General features: G+C 42.5%; 1 protein-coding gene across 5 annotated transcripts in view; it reads left to right on the top strand.

Annotated features, from left to right (window-relative positions):
- ERC1 (ELKS/RAB6-interacting/CAST family member 1) overlaps nt 1–19491 on the top strand; it is a 509468-nt gene extending 489977 nt beyond the window's left edge. For all 5 annotated transcript variants that reach the window (XM_042945440.1, XM_042945438.1, XM_042945439.1 and 2 more), the window contains one exon: nt 13889–19491. In XM_042945440.1, coding sequence (XP_042801374.1) covers nt 13889–14026 — 138 coding nt within the window. In that variant the 3' untranslated portion in view covers nt 14027–19491. The remainder of the gene's footprint in view (nt 1–13888) is intronic.
- The last annotated feature ends 8282 nt before the right edge of the window (nt 19492–27773 follow it).

The following is a 27773-nucleotide window of genomic DNA, read 5'->3' as shown; positions in this document are numbered from 1 at the left end:
CTTAAAAAAAAAAAAAAAAAAGATGCCAAAACAGTGAAGGACTCTTTTAAAAAATGTGTTTCATTTTATTCTCATTTCTCGAAAATCCAACCTCAGAAGTTATTTCATGTCTTCATATCACCTAAGCAGATGTAGTTGAACAGCCTGCTGATTTGGGCTGGGGGACTCTAGCCCAGATCTGGCCAGGGTGGAGGACTGTTTCAGCTTGATCCATCACCGCTGAAAGGCTCCAATTATCATGCCGGTGACCAGCTCAGACCTCATGGCCCATGCATCCTGAGACCTAGCTGTTAAAAACCTCAAGTTCAGATTCTTGTCTGCTTAAACCAAACTAAGCATCTCTGTATAATTTTCTGCCCACCACAAAGCTATCTCCGGAAAGGAATTAATCTGAGTCACTGCCAACCACAACTGAATTTATTCAGTTACCTCTCTTGTAACCATCCCTTCTGTATATCCATCCATACGTCCTTTTCTTTCACTTCATCCCCTATGACTGTGAATAGAGCTGTTTACCTTGAAATGAGGCTATTTTCTCTCCTTTAAGACTGTCAAATTAGTGAGTTTGTTAGCTCTCCCTATGCCTTTACTTGGCTGTGGAGAGATAGGGTAGTTATTCTGAAATCATGACCTGTGCTGAGCAGGGGCAACTTCCCTGAACAAATCTGCCCATCCCTCAGCTGCACTTCTGTTTCTCCATCTAGTCCAGCTATGTTCCTTATTATTCTTCATACCATCAGCTCTGTTCTCCTACAGAGAACAGTCCTAACATTGAAGGCAGAAAGGGAACTCGGTTGGTTTCCCTTACAGCTAGGCTTTCATAAGAATATTTTTGGTGGGTGTGAGGTTGTAGAACATCATCTCTGACAAACCTCATTCTGAGCTTCCACTGCCTGCTGGTCCCCTGAGCAGTGGTGGAGGCTGAAGCATTCTCTCCTTCCCTTGTGTTCACACACTTCCAGCTTGTGTTGCTTCGAGCATTCAGATTGAGTTGCTTTTGCGTTTGTGATTCTTGGCTCGAGTCCCTCTAGAAATCATATTACTACTCTGAGTTCAGGGAGGGCTGGAATAGCTACTAGGAACAGAATACATTATAATAACATTCAGCAGACAAAGCCAGAAAATTCTTGCCAGAGACCACCTTAGTATCCTTTACTTGGCCCATACTCCATCTTTTGAGAACTTTAAACAAAGTGAGATGCTACAGTATATGGTTTATGTGCCCTGCTATAAGGTCTGTATCATCACACAGTCTTGATTTTGAGATGCTTCACATTTTATCTTAAAAATCTCTTTGAGGGGCACCTGGGTGGCTCAGTCAGTTAAGCGCCTGACTCTTGGCTTCGGCTCAGGTCATGATCTCATGGTTCATAGGTTCAAGCCCCGCGTTGGGCCTGATGCCAGTGCAAAGTCTGCTTGGGATTCTTTCTCCCTCTCTCTCTGCCACTCCCCTGTTAGCACACTCTCTAAACAAATAAACAAACAAACAAACTTAGAGAAAAAAAACTCTTTGGAAAGTTATCAGTGTCCCCCTCCCCCATCCAGGATTAGCATGCATTCCTTCTGTCTATACATACACCAGTCGTTTCTCAATTGCTAGTTATGTGCAGGGTATTTTGCTAGGCAGCATTGATATGTAAAAAAGAATCCATCAAGGAGTTTGAAGAAGAGCTGGGGAATTAAATAGCCAATTCTTGAAACTCAAGACAAAATTAATACTTCAGCAATATTTACCTCTGAAGAGAACAGAGAAGAACAGCAATATTTACCTCTACCTTCATAGAGAGAAGAGCCAGTTGAGCTCAATCATAAAGAATGAGTAAGACAGGGAAGAGAGGTGTGTAGGAGGGAAGATTATCCACATTCTAGAATGAGGGAACCACATCAAAGTAAAAGCAAAGACAAGAGCATATACCAGGAGGCTATTTGCACGTGGCAAGGCTATAACAGAGGATGAAATTGGGACAGTAGGATGGAGCCAGACTGTGGTTGCCATGCCAGAGAGACTGGCCTCCGTTTTGTAGGTAGGAAATCATTTAAGACGTTGGAAGAGGAGTAGGGAACCTAATCCAACATGTTTTTAGAAAGAGTGCTCTTAAAACCAGGGTTGATGTGCATGTGATGCTATTACAATAAGCAAAAGATCTAGGATAAGATAGCTTGTGTTGGGGTAGTGACCGTGAGATCAGCAAGGAAGAAACTAAACCAAAAGAAACATAGCCTGGAAAGGGCGTTAACAGGAATTTCCCAGAAGAAGAAAAGGCCAATAAATATATTTGAATGTTTTGCCTCAATTTTTGGCTTCGCTATAAATGAAAAGAATTACAAAGAACTGCAAATGAAAATAGCCCTGTCATATCTGCAAGATCAGGGTGTGTGTGTGTGTGTGTGCATGTGTGTTGCCCCAGTATATTGAGTAGGTGGGGAAATGAGCACCCATATTTGTTGTCTGTGGGCTGAATATTAGTTCAGCTCTTCTGGAACAGTTTGGTAAGATGTCAAAAGCTTTAAAGAGGTGTATACCCTTTGATCCAGGAATTTAAAGAAAACGATCATAAATACGCAAAGACTTATGTACTAGCAAACTCAACATGTCACTATTTATAAAAAGAAAAAATTGAAAACAAACTAAATTTCTAATAATGGAATTATTTAAATTAAAATACATCAATAAATTTGATTACAATATGACCCATTTAAAAATTGTGTTTTAGGAGCACCTGGGTGGCTCAGTTGGTTGAGTGTCTGACTTCAGCTCAAGTCATGGCTTGGGGGTTTGAGCCCTGCGTCAGGCTCTGTGCTAATAGTTTAGAGCCTGGAGCCTGCTTTGGATTCTGTGTCTTCCTCTCTCTCTGTCCCTCCCTTGCTCACACTCTGTCTCTCTCTGTCTCTCAAAAATAAATATTTTTTAAAAATTTTTAATAAAAATACAAATTGTATTTTAGAAGAATTTATAATGACATGAAAAACTCCTTGTAGTAATTATTAAGTGAAAACAACAGTTTACTAAACAGTATGAACAGTACGAGTTGATGTATAAGTGGAACATTCACAAAGAAGTATTTATTAAGCATTTGAAAAATAGTCAAATTCAGGAGAGAAGGGAATTAGAATTATGTTGACATACCCTGATAATCCTTAAATTTAGGTCACATGAGGGTTCGTTTACTGTTTTCTTTTGTGTATGTGTGAAATTTTCTATGCTTAAAGTTGAACAAAACCCACAAAAACTTACCCCAAAAGAAATCATAAAATGGGCAAAGGAAGTAGATTGTGTCAATGCACTAAAGCACTTAGAATAATACCTGGTCCACAATAAATGTCCAGTAAGTTAGTTGCTGTTATTATTACCACTTTATAAATAAAGCTCAAGGAAAACAGTCTAAGCAGAGGACAAAAGACGAAGAACAGAGGAACGTCCCCTAAAACTCAGGTTTTGCATGTGTGGGAGGAAGCAGAAAGAAGAGGAACAGCAGCAAGACAGACAAGAAATATAGGGACAGGCAGAGAAGAGCCAGAAAGTCAAGTGGGAGAGAGATTTTAGAAGGAGGTGTTATCAGAACAAGTATCACAGAGGAGTTCAAGGATAAGACAGTTAAGACCACTGGATTGTGCTGTTAGGTAATCCTTGAGGTTTGGTTTGTTTGTTTTTTTATAACATGCATACAGAAACTACACAAATCATAAGTATGCAGCTCAATGAGTTTTTACACACTCCTATAATGAACACCTGAAAAAGCAGAAAGTTACCAGCACCTCAGAAATCTCTTGTCATGCCGCTACTCCACCCTCCACGGGTAACCTGACTTCTAACACTTCATTTTGCCTGTTTTTTAATTTTATATACCTGGAATCACAGAGTATGTGTCTAGCTTCTTTCATTCAATGTCATGTTTATGAAATGTGTCTATTATGATATACATATACGTTCATTCTCATTGCTGTATGATATTCCATTGTATGAATGAATATACCACAATTTATCACCTAGTTGTTGGTGGGCATTGAGGTTATTCCCAGATTTGGGCTGTTTTTCTGGGTCCCCTTGTCTGTTCCATTGGTCTGTTTGCCTGTTCTTGTGCCAATAGCAAGCTATGCTAATAACAGTAACATAGTTCATGTTCTTACACTTTGTTGTTTGAGATTGCTTTGGCTCTTCTTGGTTCTTTGCATTTCCACTTACGCCTTGAATTAGCTTGTCAGTTTACATGCACACATGCCAGAGTGTTTTATTTGGATTGAATTGAATCTGTAGATTAGTTTGGGCAGAATTAATTCTTTATACTATTGAGTCTTCTGATCCATGATCATACTGTATTCCTCCATTTAAGATATCTTTTATTTCTGTAAATAATGTTTTACAGTTTTCAGTGTGGGAGTCTTAGCTTAGTAACTTTTGAGAGAGCAGTTTCAGTGAATAGCAAAAACTAAATTCTTAGATGCTAAGGAGGAAAATAGGAAACAGAGGTAGCAAATATAGACTGTTCTTTTGAGATGTTTGGTAGTGAAAGAAAGAGAAAAATTGGGACTAGCTTGTGAGGGAAGCAGATTCCAAAGGTCATTTCAGGATGAGAGTGCCCTCTGAAGCCATGGTGAAAGACCAGGGGAGAAGGAGATTGGAAACACAGAGTTAATTGAAGGGACAGGGTCATAGAAGGGTGGCTACAGGGTACCTGGAAAATAGATTAGGAACAAGGAGTGTTGTGAGGTTGTTTTGAGGTGTAGTGTGTTTCATGTCTGCATTACCTTAGTAACAATTTCCTCAGACTCACTGGTTGCTTATTCAGTGAATGGTACTAACCCATCATGAGTGCTGTGCTCTTGGTCACTAATGGCCCCAGACCCCATTCAGAATGTTTGGAGCAGCAAGACTTGTTGCCCTCATAGTCATCCCTAATCCACATTTTCAAATCCCTATTTCATTGAGCAAAGCATGTTATTTTATATTTTCTCATACCTATTCATCTATTACTACAATAATCTCTTCCTTCAGAGTATCTTCATCAAATTAAGGTTTAGTAGAATTGGGTTTTTCCACTCAATCTTGAGGTACCCAAGAGACTTGAGGAAGATTTTGTAGTGATATTTTATATATGGAGGGAAACGAGGGTGCTGAGATAAGGGATTTAATGCTTAAGTTGCAGCGGGAGCTTGCGGGATTCGTGGGAACAAATCCACTTTGCAGCTTTGTAGAAATTATTTTACGTTGGAAGTGTTTTTAAGTTTGTTGTTTGGTTTAGATGCAAAGCTTTCAATATGTACACAGAAAATTGCATCTTTCTATCTAGAGAGGGCATCGTGCAAACTTAGGTGCTGCATATAATTATGGTGTTTTAAGAAAGTAAACCAAGAAGACAGTATTTTTCACCTCAGTACTTGCAGTGGTGGAATTAGCCTGCCAATATTAGAAAGTAGAGAATAGGAAATAGAAGATCTTGTTGGATTACTCAGTCTTAATATCCACTAAGTTTGGATATGTAACTTTAACAAGGAAAGGAAAGAGGGGAGGGGAAAAGATTTAATTCCTAGCAGCTAGGGTGTAATAAGAATTTACGTTAAACCCCAAATATTACATGTTTGTACTTTTTGGGAAATTCTTTTCTGATGTTAAATCTAAAGGGCCCTTCTTTGGGGAGGAGGTGAGAGTTGAATAGGCAGGCATAGGGGCAGGGTGTGGGCAGGGGTAGAGGGAACAAGAAGAGTGAGATATCTGGTAAATTATACTTCAGAAGCTAGAACACACTTTTCCCAATTTATCCATAGGACCCACTACATACTGATACCGTATAAAAACTTCCTTTTTTAAACATGTGATGTGTATGCTAAAGAAATATTTTAAAATAACAAGGTACTAATATATTTCAAGATTTGTTTTCACACCTGTGCTGTATAACACATCTGTCTACATTTTTAGTTTGATGGCTTCACATTGCCTTTCTTTCCTAAGTGGTCTTTTTTTTCTCTCACACATTCCTGTACTCCTTTGACTTCAGAATGACTAAAGCTTTGCATTTCGAAGTCAAAATAAAAAGCCTCATTTTAAATGTAATTCAGGTTTCACACAAAAAATTGATCTTTGAGATTTTTTTCAAGACAGGAAATTTTAGCATATATTGGATCAAGTGCCAATAAACTCTCTCCCTGCTCAGCCATGCCCACATCTAATACTGCTTTCAGATAAAATGCAAACCATGCATAATCCCTGGAGAATAGAGAAAGCTCCACCAGATGGAAAGCAACTCCAGCTAATGAAGGAACACTTCCTTCTCTAAACTCTTTTTTTCCTTCTCTGAACTATTTGATTCTTCTGATCCTCTTTTTAAACACCTTTTTCCAGGCAAACCATTCATTAGCCCTTGGAAAAAGCATAGCCTATAGTCTGCCTCTGTTTTTTTTTTCCCGCTAATCTTTTTCTACCACTTCTACTTATGTTTTCTCCTCCACTGCTCAACCACTCCTCCAGCTTCTTGTGTACACCCTCCTGACATTTGTAGGTAATAATCGCATTCCCTTCGCTTAGTCTTCAGTTAGTTCAGGTCTACTACTTAGTTCTAATCCTGCCCCATAAAATGATCCTTTCAGCTTCTTAGTCATGCCTGCCATTTTCCTTTGAACTCATTCCAGTTTGTCTCCATTTTTCTGGTAATAAGGTGCCTGAAATGGAACGCAGTGCCCTAGGTGTGGCTTCACTGAAACCATGTAATAGAGTGAGGGTCCTCTGAGGGATAGTGCCCAAGCCTAGCCAGCCCAAGGACCTTTTGTCACCTTCAAAGAACTGGTACTGCTTCTGTCGAGACCCAGTAATTCCTGTATTCCTGAACTTCAGTGAACAGCCAAGTGCATTTCCTCCTCTGTGCCTCTGTGAATAGTTCATACTATTTCTCCAGACCCTCTTTCCTGCCCTCATCTCAACATCCACGCTCTTCAAGAAACTTCCTCTTCCTTCTCTCCTTTTTTTCTGTCTTTGCAGTTTTATTTTGCTGTAATTCACAAACCATGCAATTCACCTATTTAAAGTATACAATTCAATAGGTTTAGTACATTCTCAGAATTGGACAACTGTCACCACATCAATTGTCAAACATTTTCATCATTCTAAAAAGAAACCCATATTTATTAGCAATCACTCCCAATTACCCCATCCCACCCCAGCCTTAGGCAGCCACTAATCTACTTTCTGACTCTGGATTTGCCTATTCTGGACATTTCATAAAAATGGAATCATACAGTATGTGGTCTTCTGTTGACTGGCTTATTTGACTCAGCATAGTGTTTTCATGGTTCATGTTATATACCATGTATCAGAACTAAATTCCTTTTCATTGGCAAAACAATCAATACTTTTTGAATGAATATTTTATACATTTCTATTTGCCCCTTTTCAGTCTTGGAATATCAGAATTATATGTTTAAAAACACATGCAGCTTTGAATATTTATATTATATCTTTTTATCCAAATTTCTTATAAAATTGATGCTGCTTGTGGTATTAAATAATACAGAAGTATATAGAGTAAACAAAATTAATTAAAGACCTAAATCTGAGACCTAAAACTGTAAAAATGCTAGGAGAAAACACAGGCAGTAATTTCTTTGGATTTTTGCCTTAGCAACATTTTTCTAGATTTGTCTCCTCAGGCAAGGGAAATAACAGCAAAAATAAACTATTGGGATTACACCAAAATAAAAAGCTTTTGCACAATGAAGGAAACCGTCAACAAAACAAAAAGGTAATCTACTGAATAGGAGAAAATATTTGCAAAGGATACATCCAGTAAGAGGTTAATATCCAAAATATATAAAGAACTTGTACAACTCAACACCAAAATAATTAACTAATTAATTAATTAATTAATTAATTAAAATCTTATTAAAAATGGGCAGAGGACTAGACATTTTTCCAGAGAAGACATACAGGTGACCAACAGACATATGAAAAGGTGTTCAACATCACTGATCATTAGGGAAATGCAAATCAAAACCATGATGAGGTATCACCTCATACCTGTCAGAATGGTTAGAATCAAAAAGATAAGAAGTAACAAGTGTTGATGAGGCTATGGGGAAAAGAAGACCCTTGTGCACTCTTGGAAGTAATGTAATTGGTACAACGTGGAAACCAGTGTGGAGACTCCTCAAAAAAATTAAAAATAAAAACACCATATGATTCAGTAATTCTACTAATGGCTGTTTACCCAAAGAAAATGAAAATACTAATTTGAAAAGATACATTCTTCCCTATGTTTATTCCAGCTTTATTTACCATAGCCAAATTATGGAAGCAATCCAAGTGTCTGTCAATAGATGAACTGATAAAGATGTGATATGTGAGAGAGGGAGGGAGGAAGGGAGAGATGTATCTACACATACACATATATACAATGGAATATTACTCAACCGTAAAAAAGGAATGAAATCTTGCCATTTGCAACAATATGGATGGACCTAGAGGGCATTATGCTAAGTGAAATAAGTCAGAGAAAGACAAACACCATATGATTTCACTTATATGTGGAATCTAAAAAACAAAACAATTGAATAAACAAATAAAAAGCATAAACAGACCTATAAATACAGACAACAAACTGGTGGTTTTCAGAGAGGATGCGGATGGGTGACTGAGCAAAATGGATGAAGAGGAGTGGGAGATACAGGCTTTCAGTTATGGAATGAATAAGTCATGAGGATAAAAGGTACAGCATAGGAGAATATAGTCAGTGGTATAGTGATAGTGTTGTAATGGTGACAGATGGTAGCCACACTTGTGGTGAGCATAGCATAACATATAGGTATGTTCAGTCACTCTGTTGTACACCTGAAACTAATGTAATATTGTGTGTCAACTGTAATTTAAAAAAAAAAAAAGTATAGAGAGTAAAATTGAAAGTCCTTCCATCCCTTAGCAGTATCAAAGTACCCACTTCCCCAAATCTATACCAACACGGATTGTTAACAGTCTTTTCCTAGTGTGATAGGGGGAACAAAACTCTATCTTGTTTAATTTGTATCTCTTTAACTACTCATTAGTAATTATTAATACTCAGTGAGGTTGTGTATTTTTTATGTGCTTATTAGCCATTTGTTTTTCTTCAATGAGTTTTTTTGTTCATATCCTCTGCCCATTTTTCTATTATTAGGCTTCATAATACATTGATCCCAATCCTTTGTCTTTTTTTCCTTTATTTATTTTAATTTATGTTGAGGTATATTCTCTCTATACCCTCTTTGTTGAGAGTTGTTATAAATGGATGTTGAATTTTATCAAATCCTTTTTCTACATCTGTTGGGATGATCATATGACTTTTGGCCTTCATGTTGTTACTGTAGTTTATCACATTTTACTGATTTGCAGATGTTGAAGCATCCTTGCATCCTTAGAATAAATCCCACTTGATCATGGTGTACATCCTTTTAATGTAGTATTAAATGCAGTTTGCTAATATTTTATTGAGGATCTTGTATCTATGTTCATCAGCAGTATTGGCCACAATTTTCTTTCTTTGTGGTATCTTTTCTGATTTTGGTATCAGAGTAATATTGGCTTTGTAAAATGAGTCTGGCACTGTCCCTCCTCTTCTATTTTTTGGAAGAGTTTGAGAAGGATTGGTATTAATTCTTCTTTAAATGTTCGATAGAATTCACCAGTGAAGTCATTTGGTCCTGGGCTTTTGTTTGTTGGGAGGTTTTTGATTACTGATTCAGTTCCCTTGCTAAAAATCTGTTACAATTTTTTATTTCTTCATGATTCAGTTATGTAGGTTGTATGTTTCTAGGAATTTATGCATTTCTTCTAGGTTGTCCAGTTTGTTGGCATATAATTTTTTATAGTAATCTTTTTTGATTCTTTGTCTTTCTCTGGTACAGGTTATAACATCTCATCTTTAATTTCCAATTTTGAGTTCTCTTACTTTTTTTCTTGGTAAATTTAGCTAAAGTTTGGTCTGTCTTTTCAAAAAACCACCTCTTAGTTTCATTGATCTTTTCTATTGTCTTTTTAGTCTCTATTTCATTTCTATTGTTTTTTTAGTCTTTTTTGTTATTTTGTTCCTTCTGCTAACTTTGGGCTTAGTTCTTTTTCTAGTTCCTTGAGGTATAAAGTTAGGTTGTTTGAGATCTTTCTTGCTTCTTACTGTAGGCATCTGTCACTGAGTTTCCCTCTTAAGAACTGTTTTTACTGTAGCCCATAGATTTGGTATGTTGTATTTTCATTTTTGTCTCAAGTAATTTTTTTAAGTTTATTTATGTATTTTGAGAGAGTGCGAGCAGGGGAGGGGAGAAAGAGAGGGAAAGAGAGAGAATTCCAAGCAGGCTCTGCCCTGTCAGCACAGAGCCTGATGCAGGGTTCAAACCCACAAACCGTGAGATCATGACCTGAGCCAAAACCAAGAGTCAGACGCTTAACCAACTAATCCACCCAGACGCTCCTCAAGTAATTTTTGATTTCTTTCTTGGCCCTTTGGTTTTTCAGTCACATGTTGTTTAATCTCCAAATATTTGTGAATTTTCCTGTTTTCACTTTGTAACATTTCTAGTTTCATATCATTGTGGTTGGAAAACATGCTTGATGTGATTTCAGTCTTAAATGTATTAAGATTTGTTTTGTGGCTTTCATATGATCTATCCTGGAGAATGTTTTGTGTGTACATGAGAAGAATATGAATTCACAGTATAATTTTTAAATTTAGATCTTTAGGTAATTTCAAATTTATGTTTATGTATGATATGAGCAGGAATCTGACCACAACTGGGCCCAGTTGACCTAATACAGTTAATTGATTTCAAATGCCTCCTGATCATATTCTAAATCCCATTGATCTAATTTCATCAGTACAATACTCTTCTAATTCGTGGCTTTTTACAGTATGTTTTGTAATCTGGTAAGCCAGTCCACACATTGTTTTTCTTCCTTTAAAATATTTTCTTGGTTCCTGTTGTATATTTATACATAGGGATAAATTTTAGAATTAGTTATCAGGCTCTGAAAGAGCCTTTGGGATTTGGTCTGAAACGTATTTATAGTATATTTTTAGGTGAAAACAAAATCAGCTCACAAATAATCTATATACTATCATTGCCATTTTGTTTCTAAAATTACACGTGTGTCTGTGTGTGTGTGTGTGTGTGTGTGTGTAATAAAACAAAGTCTCAAAGAATATATGACAAAATATGTAGCAGTGGTTATCTCCTGATGCTAATATTACAGTTGATTTTTTTTTCTTGGTGTTTTTGTTTTAAAATTTTTCTACAATGCATACATAATACTTTTTGAATTAGAAAAAAAAACCTGAAAATTTTTAAACTAAAATGAATCCATTAAGTAACTTCGTGATTATCTGCTTAGCAGAAGCCAAATTAGAAAAATATTTCATAGGAAGTGACTATGTGACTTGTAGAGAGTGAAGTGCAGATACCCGACTCAGAATATAAATCAAAGATGTTCAGAATATTCCTAGGAAGGACTGAGATGGGAAACTGAGGCAATACAACCTCACAACCTCCTCTGTTACTTTGTGTGATTGACTTCAGTTCTGTTCAAGAGATTTGAGAATAGTGGCCTTTTCACCTAGCAGTATTTCTGGGTTATATTTTGTGCAGCTGTATTTAAAAGGCACTTTGCTTCTTTGGTTTCCCCATTTCAGAGATTCATATTCATATGACACAGTCAGACCTTGAGATGCGTCAAGACTTAGAGTAGTCTAAATCTGGTCCTTGCATGTCCTGGTATTCAGTCAACATTTAACAGAATAAAGATTGCAAAATCTGTTCCTAACTCTTTGATATATTTGAAGACGCAGCATGCTAATTCTTGGCTCACAGCATGTGGATTCTGTCAGCAGTGTAATTAAAAGTTGGTTCTTAAAAAAAAAAACAACTTGGTTCTATTTGCCTTTTAATCTACATGCTCTGTCTAGGTAATCTTACCTATTCAACAATAATTGTAACAACATCTAACATACAAAATTTTCTGTGTGTCAGGCATTGTACTGCAGTTTATATAAGTAGCTCATTCAGTCCTTAAAACAGGGGCACCTGGGTGGCTCAATCTATTGAGCTGTCAGCACAGAGCCCGCCGCGGGGCTCAAACCCACAAACCATGAGATCATGACCTGAGCCGAAGTCAGATGCTTAACCGACTGAGCCATCCAGGTGCCCCCGTGTTAGCCCTCCTTAACTCTCACCTGGGCTTGCCACAAAACTTCTTTTAGCTTAGTGTTCCCTCCACTCAGGCTAACGTGTTTTTATCTTCACAGGTCTCTTCTAAAAAAATGAAGCTGACCATGTTACTACACTGTTTGAAAACTCTTGGACTTCCTTTTTGTGGGTGTTTCTTTCTTTGTTTTTTAACCAGATTCAATCTGAACTCCTTAGCTTTACAAACAGTGTGGCCCTGTCTGTGTCCTCATCTTCATTTTCTTTCTTTTATTTATTTTTAATTATTTTATTTTAATTTTATTTTTTTAATTTACATCCAAATTAGTTAGCATAATCAGCTTCATTTTGTCACTCTCTGCCCAGCCCCCTTACCTTATGCTCTAGCCATGCTGAGAAGCTCCCTCTTCCCCAAGGTCCCACGCCCTTTCTTAGCCCTACACACCTGCCCTTGTTTCATGTGCTTGAAAGCCTCTTCTGCCTTTGACCTCCCAGCAAACTCCCGCTCAGCCTTCAAGATTCACACCACATATTGCCTTCAGTAGCATCTTCTCACACTCCTCCAGGATGCAAACAGCCCTATTATGCCTTCCACTACAGTGCATGTCTGAGCCTCGGCCATGGCCCCTACCATCCTGTGTTGTAATGATCTGTTTGTGTGTTTTCTTCCATTAACCCAAGTGGATCTTCAGGGAAAAGACCAGATCTGTTCCATCTTTCACCAAGTAGTAGGCCCTCAATAAATGTTGTTTTAATGCTTGAAGGAATGTCCAAGAGAGTGTTTGAAACAACAGGAAGTTAGAATTATATTTCTAAGCATCTTAAATGTTTCTCAAAATAATCTCTTTAGCTATATGAGCAGATAGTCTAATGTACTGAACAAAAGTGGTATATAGCAAATGGGGAAAGTCTTTTAAATTATAAGTTTCCCTAGGATGAGAACCATTACACAAGATTAAGATCCTACCTGAGGTCATGCATGTATCCCTTTCCCCATCCTGGACAGAGGTGTGACATTGGGACACAGTGGAGAGAATGTTCCACCTGGAATGAGGGGACTGGAGCTGGGGCTCCAGCTCCGCAGATTACTGGTGAACTAGTCACACCTTCACGAACAAACACTTGATGTTAACGTTTACACTTTCCTGGTTGTTAACGTTGATGCAGGAAGACTTCACATAGAAAGTGCGTCTCTTTTTTTTTTTTTTTTTAATTTTCGGCTTTATTAAGGTTTAATTGACAAAATTGTGATCTATTAAGTGCAGATGTTGATTTGATAGACATTGTGAAGATTCCCACAGTCGAGGTAATACATCTGTCATCTCACATACTTCCTTTTTTCCCCTTATGAGAACACTTAAGTTCTACTCTCTTAGCAAATTTAATTCTACAGTATGATGTTATCAACTGTAGTCATCGTATTATACATTAGATCCTCAGACCTTATTCATGTTATAACTGAAAGTTTGTGCCCTTTTACCAACCTGCTCCATCTCCCCCACCCCCCAGCCCTTGATAGCAACCTGTGAGTTTGACTTTTTCCCCCCAGGTCCCACTTATAAGTGATACCATGCAGTATCTGCCTTTCTGTCTGGTTTATTTCACTTAGCACAAGGCCCTCCAGGTTCATCCATGTTGTTGGAAATGCAGTTTCTTTATTCATGGACAGTAATTCTTAACCCAGTGCAAACAGGGTAATTTTATTTTATCTGAAATCCATCTTTTCTTTCCCTTTCAGCTTCAGAATGAGCTAGAAAAAGGTGAACGGGACAATGCAGAACTGCAGGAGTTTGCCAATGCCATTCTCCAGCAGATAGCAGATCATTGCCCCGACATCCTGGAGCAAGTGGTCAATGCATTGGAAGAGTCATCCTGACCCTGCTTTATGGGGAGTAGCCAGCCCAGCAGCCTGCTATAGTAAATCCAGGTGCCAAGAAAGAAGAGCTGGAAGGAACAGGCTCCCAGGAGCTTCTGGCACCCAACAAACACTACAAACTGTATCCCATCTTGGTTGGTCCTTCAAGTATGATTCCAGCATCCTTTCTACAGCTCTCATCTTAACTCTGCCTTTCTACTTTGGATATTGTCTCTACACTAATTTTCTTGATGTCCAGGGTAGGTAAGTGGCCAAGTTTCCATGAAGAACTGCCATCTGGTCATCAACAGTGGAGGACTGTGGAAGCTGGTGGTTCTGCCCTTACAGTGGGACATGGAATAGGTAGCCTGTTTACCCTCTGTCCTTGACATGAGAACTAAATCTGGAATCTCCTTGGAGTTCAACATATTGAAAGAAACTTCCCAATGGACCAGAGAGCTGAGTGTTCTAATATCACAACAGGTGCTTTCTCCTAAAAGGGTTAAAAAAAAAAATCTTAAAAAGAGAGAGGGGGAAAAGAGAGAACAGGGACAAAGAGAAACTGACTCTTCTTACTGTTTCTTTTGCTCACTTTCACATGTAATGTTTTATGCAGGGGAGCTGCAAGCAGGCCTCATGAGGGCTTAGTGAACACTAATACCAAAAGTTTGGAGTCTTCACCCAGTCCTGTCTGTCTCACATCCTTGCTCTTCTCAACCAGTTAATAAGAAGATGGTGTGAACAGTTCTCCCCCGATCCCTCTTGTTTAAGACCTTTGACCTTATTATACTTAATCTGTCAGATTATACGTCTCAGTCTGAAAGAGAAGAGGGGTTTGACACGAACCTTGCCATCAACCACCTGCTGCTCTGCTTCTGTAGAAGATGACCGCTCCTTGGGCCCAGGCTGGTTTCTCCTAAACATCTCCCTCATCAGCATTCTAGTCCCCTGAGCCCCTAAAGAATGCTTCTGCCTTCCCACCATCCATGTTCTATGTATGCTCTTGCGGCCCAGCGGTTGCTGAAGTTTATGACCCACTTTCTACCCTTTTAGCTTTACTCTTGATGTGCACTCCCATAACCATAGCCTCGTGCATTGTCTGGAACCTCCCTTCTGGCACAAATGAATGTTTCTCATCCCACACACATTCCTTCCTCCATTCTTTCATTCAAATAGTATGTATGAAATGCCTACTATGTGCAAGTCACTGTTAGGTACCCATCCTTGAAAAAAAGTCTCTTTTTAGTGAGGGAGAAATGTAAAGGACTCTGAGACATACCTTGTTTGAGTCAAAGCAGTAAAAGGTATACCTATCTTCTCCCTACTCCTTCTGAGTAGAAGTTATCTTTTTCATAAAAAAATCTTTTACAGATGAGCATTTCTCACTATAATGTAATTGATGAGTTCAGGGGCAGGGAGCTGAGTCACTTACTTGCCTGCAGGATCTTATTTGGTGGTTCAGGATTTTTATTTGTCGTCGTTACCCTGCAAGAGTATAGTGTTTAGGGGGGCTGCAGTAGTAGATAGTGTTTTCTTCACACATCTGTGTACACCACGTGGAACTTGGCCAGCTCCATGTTGCAGATCAAAAAATTGACCCTAAAGTTGCAAATCAAGTTGAAGGTATTGGCATTTTGAGGGGCATTTTTCCCAGGCTTAGACAATGACAGTCATAAATAAATAATCAGGCACCAAGAAAGAGACCACTTAACCCAAATGTAGCCTTTAACCACCTCTCCAGCCAGACGCCCACCAGATACTCACATCTTCTGATAAGAGTTGCTGGGCTAAATGCTTTTGTCTTGCATTTTGTCCTTTCCCCCTCCCCAGTTACTCACCCAAAGAATGATGCTGCCTGTAAAGTCATCACAAGCCTTCAGTCCAGTATCTTCCCACCAGCAGCTCTTGACTGTCCCATTAACTTATATGGTCATATCTCCAGCTGCCCTGATTCCCTGCTGTAAAACAGCCTCTCCTATGAGAAGCTGTAGACTGTTTCTTATCGAAGGTTTAAGTGGACTCTGCTCATAAACTTCTTACTGAGATGCTTCCTGATAGCCAGGCTGGCCAGAAGCAGGGGAAGTGGGAGATGTAGGGGTAAGATAGTAAGTGGTGGTCGTTTGTGGTCAATCACCTCAATTCCATGTATTTATTGCACTGCCCATAAATCATGTAGATAGCCCCCAGTATTTTAAGCCTGGTGTATTAGCATCTCACTTTATCTACCATAATGCAAGGAACCGAGGTATGATAATAGCCTTCACAGGACTACGGCAGAACAGAGAAGGCAGGAGAAGAGGCCATCCACAAAGAAGTGGCCTGGTTCTGGCTGACTGTTCTCTAGCAGCTTTGGCAAGGGAAGGCATCAGCAGGTCTCCCTGGGTCCTGCTCATTCTGTCTTTGCTGTCAAATACAATACCTGTCACTTTTGCCCACTCGGTGCATGACTCTCACTGCACTTCCTTTCTTCCCCTTTTCATTTCAAGCCTTCTTGTTGCTTCTTCTCCAAAACTTTATTGAAGTCCTCTGGACAAATACTTCTAGTAAGAAAAATATCTGGGGCAAATATTATCTGTGTGGTCTCTGTGAACCGTAGCAGGGATCTCCTTGATTTCTCTTGGGTGGTCATTCTAGCATCTCAAATGGTTCTGGGGACTGTTTGGTTCTAGATGAAAGTAGGTTCTGGCTAAACTTTAGTAGTGAACATGACCTGACTGTATGTTATAGGGACAAAATTAATACAGTGTCCAGCACTTAGAGTATCTTCTTGAGTTGAGATAACTCATTGAGCCAACTTTTACTAAATGCACTATTCCCATCACACAAAGACTTATCATTGCATGACACTCTTCTGATGTTCATGGTTTCACTAGGTCACTCAACTGCTGCCGAAGGTCTAGAGCCTTGAAAGCTCATTGCACATTGCCTATTATGTTCACCAAACTCATCCATTCCATTGGCAAGTCTAGTTACCCCTTAGCACCTAAAGATCTGTACCCCAAATCAAGGTCATCACGAAAGGGGACAAGATGAAGAAGAGTGAGTGGAATCCAATGTGGGGCTGAAGAAATACAATGTGATTTTCTCATCTTTTCATATACCTCTATTCCAGGTACTCATTGAGTTCTTGATGAAGTATCTGAATTGAGATTTACAAGGACTTGGATACTATTTGAAATGGAAAAGATTTTAAATAGGCTTTAATATATTAAGAAATATGAATGGGAATCCCTAAATCCATCTCAGCTCTAACCTTTAACCTAGTACCTTATAACCTAACAAAGATCAAAGTGCTTCCCTCTCTCTTCCTTACAGTTGGTCTTTAGAAATATTAGTGAAGCAAACTGGACCCAAGACTGCCTTTGGTGTCAGTAGTAGCAGTGGGACTTGACACCTTTTGTCAATAAAAGTCTGTTTGGTTTTCCACGGGAGCTCATTGGCTCACCCACTCCCCAGAGAGAAGAGGAAGTCATTACAAAGTTTTATTAGTCATCCCTCCCCTGTGACATTCAGGATTGGCATTTGGATTTGCTGCTGATCCCAGAACCATCCTGCCCTCCCCTTTGACCCCAGCAGTGAAGCATAGGCCCGCTGGCTCCCCTCTCGGGGGTTTTGAGGAAAGAACAAATCAAGGAATATGTTGTCGCATAGAATGTGACCCTCACGTGGCACTTCCTAAGTTACCATGGGCCCTGTGTCAGCAATATCAGTAACTCCCACGTCTGCCTCCCCAGCCTCATGTCCCTCCTGCAGGAGTTCAGAACTGGAGAAGCAGGTAAGGAGACAGTAGATGTGGTGTGGATGCTACCCTTTGCAAGCCTGCAAGGCCGACCCCTCCATCACTGCCAGTCCCTGGGCTTCTCAGAACAGCGACTTGAACTGGTCAAAGACATGTTCTAAAAAGAATCTGGCATTTTCCCCATGCGGACTAGGGGAATGTTTGGGCAAAAACACACACACACACATTACAGGGAAATCCTTCTGAACAAAATGGCTGTCTTTATTTACTCTTTTTAAGCAAAAACTGTTTCCAAACTTTTTAGTGTCAAAACTGTAACCAAGCGTCTCCTGATTTCTTCCAACGTGTTTGGTGAGTGCTGTGACCCTATTGTAGGTATTTCTTCTGACTCTTTTGGGGGAAAGGTGGTTTTAGGGATTGATTTTGGGGGGAGCGGATTTTTGTCCCATCCCACCTCCTCTTTGTTTCTCTGCTTGTCGATATTGTCTGTGTGGCTCAGAGCATTGGGGCAGTTACATTGTGTCCATTGTTGAGATTATTAAGATATTAAAAAGTAGTTTGTAGAACTGAAAAGTTAAAGAGCTGTGTTTTTAAAAATGCAAAATGATATCATGTTAATAAAGGAATTCAAGCTATGGGGCAGCCCAACTCCTCCCCCTCCTCCCAAGTTGGCTTAGGTGGCACCTGGGCTAGCCACTTGGGAAACACGATGACCACACTCTAGGTAGGGGACTGCCTGAGTGAAAGAGATAACTGCTGCGTAAAAGGAATTGGAATCTGGGGCTCAGAGAGTCCCCACTGTGCCAGAGATTTCCTATACATCCTCAGGACCCCTGGGTAGAGGTTTCAAATTTTGTGACCCCATAACCACCCTCAAACCCACATTGGTCCCAGCTCAGTGTGCCTAATACTGTGTGGTAACCTAGGCTTGACTCGGAAGCGCCACACCCGGCAGCCCTGTACAGGCCACAGAACCTCTTTCCTGCCCACTTGGTGCTATATCATCCAGTGACTCATCCACTACGGGCCAAGCAGTGGCCAGCCTGGAGCCTGCAATCCAGGTGAATGAATTGTACTCAGATCTCAGTTCCTTCTGGCTTCAGTCCCTAGATTCCTTCCCTTTAAGCTTTTTAGACCCTACATCTCCCAGGCCCAGGCTGTCTCTCTTGGCCCTAGAGATGCCCTGATCAGGAAAGGACGGGAACCCTGCTGAAGCCAGAGCATTCGCCCCGGGCCAGAACAAGCGCTCTGAGCCCAGCCCTTCTTTCCACACCGCACCAGTATTGCATTCACGCTCCAATGCAGCCAGACCTACCTGAGGGCAACACACCATCCGTTCTGGCCTGTCTGCCCACGCAGGACTAGCCGACTAGCCCAGGAACCTGCTGAGCACACCGTGATGTCCAGGATGGGGACTCGGGGGTCTCTCTGGGACTCGCCCCCTCTGCTTTGGAAGAGGGGAGCTGCACTTTAGTGAGGAGCTGAGGAGCACTGGGCACTGACTCCTAGCTTGAGTTCCTTTTGGTGACAGTAGCAGCCGCAATGATGGTGTCTGTGATGCAGATGCACCTGCTGCCTTCAACTGTGTGTGTGTGTGTGCGTGCGTGTGTGTTTGCGTGTGTGTGTGATGGCCAGAGTCATGTTACTGACAGGATAATGACATTACAAAGAAATTGTGTTATAGTCAACTTTGCCTTGATAATTATTGTAAACACTTTGTCCATTTTTTCTTTTTTATTCACAAACTAAATCCATCAGGAAATTATAAAGTTATTTAAAAATTGTGTGCTGTGTCTTTCTTTGAGTCTCATTCAGTCTGATTATCCAAGTGAGATTAGTCCTCAAATGCCAGAAAAGCAGGGAGAAGCCAGTGGTCTCCCAGAGATTAACGCTTTGGTAAGTAAGCCAAGAACCAGTGGGGCTCCAGGTTAAGGTGGGGCTGGAGGAGCCCAAGGCTGTCTCAGTCCTGAAGGGCCTGGCGGGGTGATGCCCCCAAATGAGTAGGCCTCCTTCAGGCTCCCATCTGAACTCTGGATTGGCAGCCCCTGAGTTCCTTTTTTTTTTTTTTTAATTAAAATTTTGTTTTAATGTTTATTTTTGAGAGTGAGAGAGAATGTGAGCGGGAGAGGCACAGAGAGAGAGGGAGACACAGAATCTGAAGCAGGCTCCAGGCTCAGCTGTCAGCACAGAGCCTGCCGTGGGGCTCTTAACCCATGAACCGCAAGATCATGACCTGAGCCGAAGGCAGATGCTCAACCAACTGAGCCACCCAGGAGCCCCCTGAATTGCTTTTCAAAGTCAATTTCCACCTTCCTTTCTCCCTTACATGCTAGGCCCTGAGCCAATTTCCCCGTTCCGCATCTAACTGCGTTTCCAGAGCTTGTACTCAGGTGAAGGGGCAGCCATGGCATAGCTGAGGTGGTTTCATTCAGGACTGGGACTAAGGGGGCGCCCAGGCGGCTCCGTCAGTTGAGTGTCTGACTCTTGATTCTGGCTCAGGTCATGATCTCATGGTTCGTGGAATCAATCCCCCGAGTCAGGCTCTGTGCTGACAGAGGGGAGCCTACTGAGGATCTTTCTCATTCTCTCTCTCTCTCTCTCTCTCTCTCTCTCTTTCCCTCCCCTGCTCATGCTCACTTGCCCTCTCTAAATAAATGAATTTTTTTTTTTTAACTGGGACTCGGGCTTCACAGGGGTGCATCTGATGTATTAGCTCAGGGATGTGGGGTTTGTAGGAACCAACAGAAAGTGCCAATACCAAGAGTCAAGGAGCTAGAGAACCTGCGTTTGAAAATTCCCCAGCTTTGGTATTTGTCTTGGTCTTATGCTCAATAAGAAGTTACTCTGGGGGACTTCTTTGTGAGAATTCGCTTTCTACTTAGCTCCGTTTCTGCGTCTACTCCAGAAGGGAATCAACCTGCTCGCTGCATGCACTCCCTCTCCCATGGAGACTGCTGCCCACTGTGCTCTGGCACTTGGGAATTGGACAGGAGAGTCAGACGTCGCCCCTCCTGGCAGGTTCTCCCAGCACCTGGGCTCTAGCCCTGCCTGCCTCCAGCTGGCACAGCTGCTGAGAAGTCCCACCAGGTGGAGGAGCACCTGGGAGGCCGTGCTATTTGCAGGACTGGAAACCTGATGTTGCTCGTCATTTCGTCACAAAGCAGGAGTGATTCCACTTGCAGAACGTGTATCATACTGCAGGATATAAAATCCCAACCGCCAGCAGATGTGTCCACAGGAAGCTGTCAGATTACACTGGTCAGCTGTTTCCAGGGTTTTCCATTAATCTTATTTCACTATTTGTTTATTCACTCTGCGGTCTACCAGCACTCAGTTGCAGACAAATGGACACAGAGACCACAAGGTTTAAGGAAAATATGTGAGAAGAGAACTTGCAATTGAGAATTCCATCCATTAACTTGTTTTTTTTTTCTCTGAATTGGGAAAAGACTGCTATTATTTGATTTTTGAGGTGGAATGTCCCAGGCTGGCTCAAAGATGATTAAGAACTAGCTAGATCCGGGGGTGAGGGAGTGTTCTGAGCTGGTTTGAGATCCACGAGCTTTCCCAGATGTCCTGGAAAAAGCCCTGGTTTCCCAGCCTGGAGCCCTTGGCTGCCCCTTGATCTCTCACCCTCTTTTCAACCTTCCCCTTGAAAATAAGGCCGCCTTCATCGAGGTCACAAGCCACAGCCATAATGAGGATAATATATGATTATGTGTTTCCCTTTTGAAAGCTCCTTTAAGAGTGTAAAGCATAAAATTGCTTTTTTCTTGTCTGCAATTTGCTTTAAGATAATCCAGTATGTGTGTTGAGAGGTGGTGAGGAGCAGGTTATAAGTACAGAAATATTGGCCACAAATCAGTAACTGTTGAAGCTGGGGGCTGGGTGCACCGGCTTCATTATACCATTCTGTGATTGCGCGTGCTGGGAATTTTCCTGAGTTCAAGAGTCACATCCTCCAATTATACTTGCCCAGTCATCACACATGCACCTTTTCCCCGAGGATCCCAGTAACCCACCTTCACAAATTGCCAGCAGAGCACTCAGTTCAGTGTGCACGCTCTGCTGTGTTCTGGGTACCAGCCATGCAAGTAATACCAGCTTGGGGCACGTTTCCCATGTGTCAGGCTCAGCTCTCAGCCCCACACACGTTTTATCTCCTCTTCATAGCAATCCTATGAGGTAGGTGCTGTTACCCCCATTTTACAGATGAGGCACGGGCCAGTTAAACAACTTTCCCCAGGTCTTGCAGCTTGTAAGTAGTAGGGCTGGAGTTTAAACCCAGCCCTGTCTCCAGAGCTTGTGCTTTTCAGCCCATTCCTGTGGCCACTTCTCTTAAGGAGCTCATAGTCAGTACAGGACGAATCCCAATAAATTGTGGGAACACAGAGGAGCAGGCAATGCTCTTCACAGAATTTCAACTTTGACCTGGAAAGATAAACTGAATTTTGCCAGCAAAGGAGTTCAAGGATGGACGAGGCAGAAAAGAGCCTGAGCAAAAACAGGGAGGTGGGAAAGGACACCATGTATTTGAGGATAGCAAGCAATCTAATGCCAATAGGTCAAATACTGCTTGGCTCAAAACCATGGAGGAGAAGACAGGGAGGCTGCAACATAGCTTAAAAGGAGGTTGGATGGGCCCATACTGTGAGAGATCTCTACCGTCCTGGAAAGGAAGGCAAGGTAGAGCATTACCCACACCACCAGTGACCATAACTACGGCCACGACTAGAGCTGATGAAAGAAAGAAAGAAAAAGAAAAGAAAGAAGGAAAGAAAAAGGAAAGAAAGAAAGAGAAGGAAGAAAGAAAGAAATTAAAGAAAAGAAAAAGAAAAGCACCTGGGTGGGTCAACTCCAGGAAGTCTCCCATCCTAGTGACCATGGAGGCTGCTGGAGATAGGAGCAGGCTGTGGCTGGAGATGTTGGAGGGAAATCGCCCAGTGTTACAAGGCCAAGAAGTGATGGGCCTAGGGTCAAACCTGGGTCCGTCTGATTGCCAATCTTTGTCCTTGGTTCCCTACTCCAGAAGGCTCTGTGGGATCCGGGACTCTGAGGAGACTCCCTGCTAGCCTTGCAGGGTGTGAGGCATCGAGGCCAGCCTGGGGGCTGCGGGTGTTCAAGGGAAGAGGAAAATAATGTGTCTTGCTCTTTCACCAGCAGGATGGATGAGTCACACAGGATTTTGTGCTCTTAAGCTCTGGGCGCCATTTCTTCCCCAAGAATCAGGCAATGAAGCACTATGAATGCTCTCGGCCCTTGATGAGAAAGAAATGAGGTTTGAAGCCTTGGTAATACCACGTCAGCCCTCCCTGTCCACAGAGACCATTCTCTTGCCATGTCTGATGGAAGAAGTAATTGCCCCACCAGAAGCAACATTCACAGGGTGACTGAGGGATCCGCACATCCTCATGTTGGTCCTCGGTCTTGCTTCTAGCTGTGCCACGACAGCATGCTGACCTTCATCTTTCCCTTCCTGCATTAACACTCCTTCCCGTCTCTCAGTCTCAGTGCCCCCAGCCCTTCAACCTTGGTTGTGAGGGTGAAGAACTTGAACCATGTTCATTTAAGAGGGAGTGTTGGACACGAGGAAAAAATGTCCACCAAATGTCCACAGAGTTTCCATGCCAAAAAGCCACCTCTGTGGCCCCTGGTGGAATTCACACTCAAGAGGTGGTTCCTTTTTGGTTTGTCTTGGGCTTGATTTTTTTTATTATGATTTTATTCTTTAAAAAAAAATTTTTTTTTTACATTTATTTATTTTTTGAGAGACATAGAGCACAAATTGGGGAGGGGCGGAGAGAAGGAGACACAGAATCTGAAGCAGGCTCCAGGCTCTGAGCTGTCAGCAGAGCCTGACACAGGGCTTGAACTCACAAACTATGAGATTGTGGCCCGAGCCGAAGTCGGATGCTTAACTTACTGAGCCACCCAGGTGCCCCTATTATGATTGTATTCTTTAGCATTGTCGGAAATGAAGCTTTGGAGGGAGTCCATTTGCGATCTTGGAGTTGTGTGCACAATTTAATGGGGTGGCATCCCTGAACTCCTTACTGTGTGTTTGTGTGGCATAGATGTGCTGGGAACAAAGCCCAGCGATGAGAACTTCTGTGTGATGTGCTACGACCCTGCTGTCCCTCCCATGGCAGCGAGCTGGGCATCCAGGTAAATGGAGAACCAAGTGGACAAAGGCAGCAACCTTGGAAACACAGGGCAGGCTCCAGGGTGAATGAGTGACTGAAGTTTTTCTTTGATCGTTATCATGAGTATGGATATCAGGAAGATCCTACAGCTTTAGGAGTCATCTGACTCTAGGAAAGAAGAAAACTCAAGAAGCCAGTCTATCTTCCTGGACATTCCCACCACACGAAGCTTCTGAAAGGACACCTGTCCAGGAGAGGCTGTGCTATCCCAGGGAGGCTGTCTCTGGGCCACACTAGCTCCTTGCCCAAGTACAGCGTCTGTGGGGCCAAATGGCTGTGAAGAACACAATGCTTATGCCTCTTACTGGGTAGAGAACAAGAGCAATGTAGGGATTGGCATGTGGAAACCTTGGCTTTGAAAATGAAAGAAGACCTAAGTTCTCGTCTTATCTGCACTGCTCATTAGGTGTGTGGCCTTGGAGAATTCACTAGACCTCTTTGGCCTTCAGTTTTATCACTTTTTAAATGTGTTTGTTATTTATTTATTTATTTATTTATTTATTTATTTATTTATTTATTTTAAGAGAGAGAGATCAGGGGAGGGGCAGTGAGAGAGGGAGAGAGAGAATCCCAAGCAGGCTCCACATTGCCATCCCAGAGCCCAATGCAGGGCTTGAACTCACAAACCGTGAGACCATGACCTGAGCCAAAATCAAGAGTCACTTAACCGACAGAGCCACTCAGGTGCCCCTCATTTTTTAAATAGAAATAACAGTGTCTACTTCACAGGTGCATGGTGAAGTGAGGCGAGATAGCACACAGGAAAGTGCAGGAGAGGCACCCAGCAGCTATTTGTTGCATTAATAAGCTCGGTGGGGGGGAGGGGGGCTGTCCCTTGCTTGGGAACCCCTTGCTGGGCAGCACCCACCAATGGTAGGGTAGAATTATCCCCATGGCCTATGAGTAAATCTACATACTGTTTTGCCTCAAGACTTGAAAATGAACCATCACCTATTTAAAAGTTCATCTCACTCTGACCAGAGCCTACAAGTGCTATTTCCCACTGTGTGGAATCCCACAGATGGGAAAACTGAGGCCTGGAATGGGGAGTCTCAAGTGGGGAAATCGCCACCCACCTCCACCCCCTCCCCCTGTCCCAGGCTCCCTCCCAGCCCTGCCCGAACTCAGGAAAGCACATCAGACAGCTCTGGGCCTGCCTTCTGGGAGTCTGGCCCCCGGGCTTAGGCTGCAGTGCCCTCCCCCAGGGGAGCCAGATGCCAACAATCATATTGCTTCTGCTTTAGGAGGAAAAAAACCCCAGATGCCAATGTGCCTGCCTCATCAGCTGGGGCCGTGTTATCCTCCTGCAGGGATGGGCTCTTGAATGCAAGCTTTGTCTGCCCTGCCTGTTAGTCACTGTGACAAAAGAGACCCAGGGAGACTGGAGCCCGACGTTGGATTCTTTGGCCAGGACGTCACGTCGTGGAGTCCAGGCCGCAGCGTGCAAACAAACCCTGGGTCCAATACCTCTGAGCTCTCCTACGTGGACTAAAACTTGCAAAAGGCACTCGAGTTGTCCCCATTCAACCCCAGAAGTGACAGGACACTTTGACCTCCATTTCCTTTTGCTCTGTCCCTGTCTTCTTCTCCCTGTCCCCTCTGCCTGGAAGGCCCCTGAGGGCAGGAAATGTGCCTCCTTTTTGGCTCCCCTGCGGGCCCATAGCACATACTCCAGAGCTTACGAAGCCTTTTGAGCTGGTTCACTCCATTGTCGGCTTCCCTCGAGGTTTGTATTCTGGGATACGCTTTTCCACAGCTGGCCAGGTTTTAGCCTATGTCACTGGAAATGTATCAATCCCCGAAATATTCACACAGACATCTGTCATGAACCCAACTTCCCCTGTGGGCAGGACAGGTCAGAACAAGCCTGTGCCAGAGCTACTTGATGTCATGGGGAGTCCCGTCGGCTGCTTCTTCTGTCAGATTATTTGTTTCCAGGCCAGGCCAGGGAGCAGCAGGCTCCCTGTTACTGCATCTCGGACACAAACAGCTGGGAGAAAAGCAGCTCGGGTTTGACCTCCGAGCCTCGAGATCCCGTTTGAGGGTCTTACCAGGGCCTTTCTATTCTCCCCTGTGCTGAACTCTTCGCTTGGGTCCTCTGGTGTCTTTGAGCTTTTATTTCCTTCCACTGGCTCTTAAGAAGTCTGATAAGGGCTCCTTCTGGACCTCACCGACCTTGGTGAGGGAGCAAAGACTCAGAATCTAATGCAGGTATTAGTTCTTCAGAGGAAAATCTTCATGCTGAAGGGCTCATTTAAAGTCTTGGGAACTTGCCAAGGACTGAAATGCAGCCAGTCTTTCTAAAGGTTCCTCCTGTCCCTCTGAGTATGTGTATACATACAGCCATACACCCTAACTCTATGTTAATACACACACACACACACACGTATATGTAGGCTCTGGCCAAGTGTGAGGGTCTCCATGTTATGAAGGAAATAAGTAAACAACCTCAACATTTCTGTTTCCCTCTGAGGCTTGCAAAGAAGGTGTTAAGAGCACAAGATTTAAATCATAAACTTTATTAAAAGCCAAACAGCCCAATGTGTGACTCTTGCCAACTCGGACAGAGTCTTTGGGGTAAAGCTACACTGAGCTAATCCAGAAGGAATCAAGTAGAGGAAGACAGTGAGTGGGAGTGAGCCAAGCCATCCAACCTATGGAAGGCGGAGTGGGGGCTGCCACGCTCCGATCCAGCCACACACCCTGGCTGAGTGAGGAGATGCGGCCGGAGCCCAGGTAAGGCCTTCAGGGTACTGAATTTTTTTCTACCTTTCCTACTGTTTCCTTAACAAATGGAGCCTCATTTATACCTGAAGGACTCATGGCAGGGCAGCAGAACTTGTAGTCCAGCCAGTCCCAGAACTGGCCCAAATTGCCCACTGAGTAGCCTTTGAGAGACAAGCAGGAAAGGGAAGCCCCAGCCCCTCAGCCACCAAGCCCCTCTCCACCCAACCTGAGGCAGCCTCCCTCCTCCAAAGATCAGCTGCCCCTTTACTGGGGGCAGGGACTATGCCCACAAGACACAGAAATATAAGCAAAATCACTGCGTGCAAGGAGTTCTGAATCCAGTTGAGGGATCAGAACAAAGACATGAATCAGCAGTGAGCAGCATAACCCAGGATGGGATCAGAGTGGAGGGGACCAAGAAGAGGAGATTTTACAGTGCAGAGGGAACCACTCTTAGCTCCAGCCCAAGTTCAGCTCCAAGATGTCTTCCTAAAATGGCTCTGCCAACCCCGGGCACTTCACTAACACTTAGCCCAGCTCCCGTCCTCCATCTGTTTCAGCTCTGAGGACATTTCTGCACCAGTAGAGTCTCTTGTGACTTTGTGTCATTGAACTTGAAGAGTCTCATCTCCTGTCTCTAACACAAGCCAGCCAAGGACAAGAGCCTGCCTCTGCAGAGCCCTGTGGTGCCTGGCATAAGCCATCCCATTCCATACATGACATAAGCCCTCCATCCCTGAGCTGGCCCCTGTGGGATCTCTGATCTGAGGGGGCTGGTGAGGACCCACAGGCAACACTGGTGGGGGCAGGAAGGCAAGGAGCTGCGGTCAGTAGACACAGGACCACACTGGTCTTCTTCTGGTCAGCTAGAATTCAGCCATTTTTCCTATCTTAATAAAAATATCGGTTTTATTATAACGTGTTAAAATCTTCAGCACAGGGGCACCTGGCTGTCTCAGTTAATAGAACAGAGACTCTTGATCTTGGGGTCATGAGTTTGAGCCACATGTTGGGTGTAGAGATTACTATAATAATAAAATAAAATGTATTCTTAAAAAAAAATCATAGCTGGGGACTAGCCACAGCATTCTTCTAAGTC

The sequence above is a fragment of the Panthera leo genome, chromosome B4 (assembly GCF_018350215.1).
Source record: "Panthera leo isolate Ple1 chromosome B4, P.leo_Ple1_pat1.1, whole genome shotgun sequence".
NCBI lineage: Eukaryota > Metazoa > Chordata > Mammalia > Carnivora > Felidae > Panthera > Panthera leo.
This window is presented reverse-complemented; position numbering and strand designations above follow the sequence as displayed.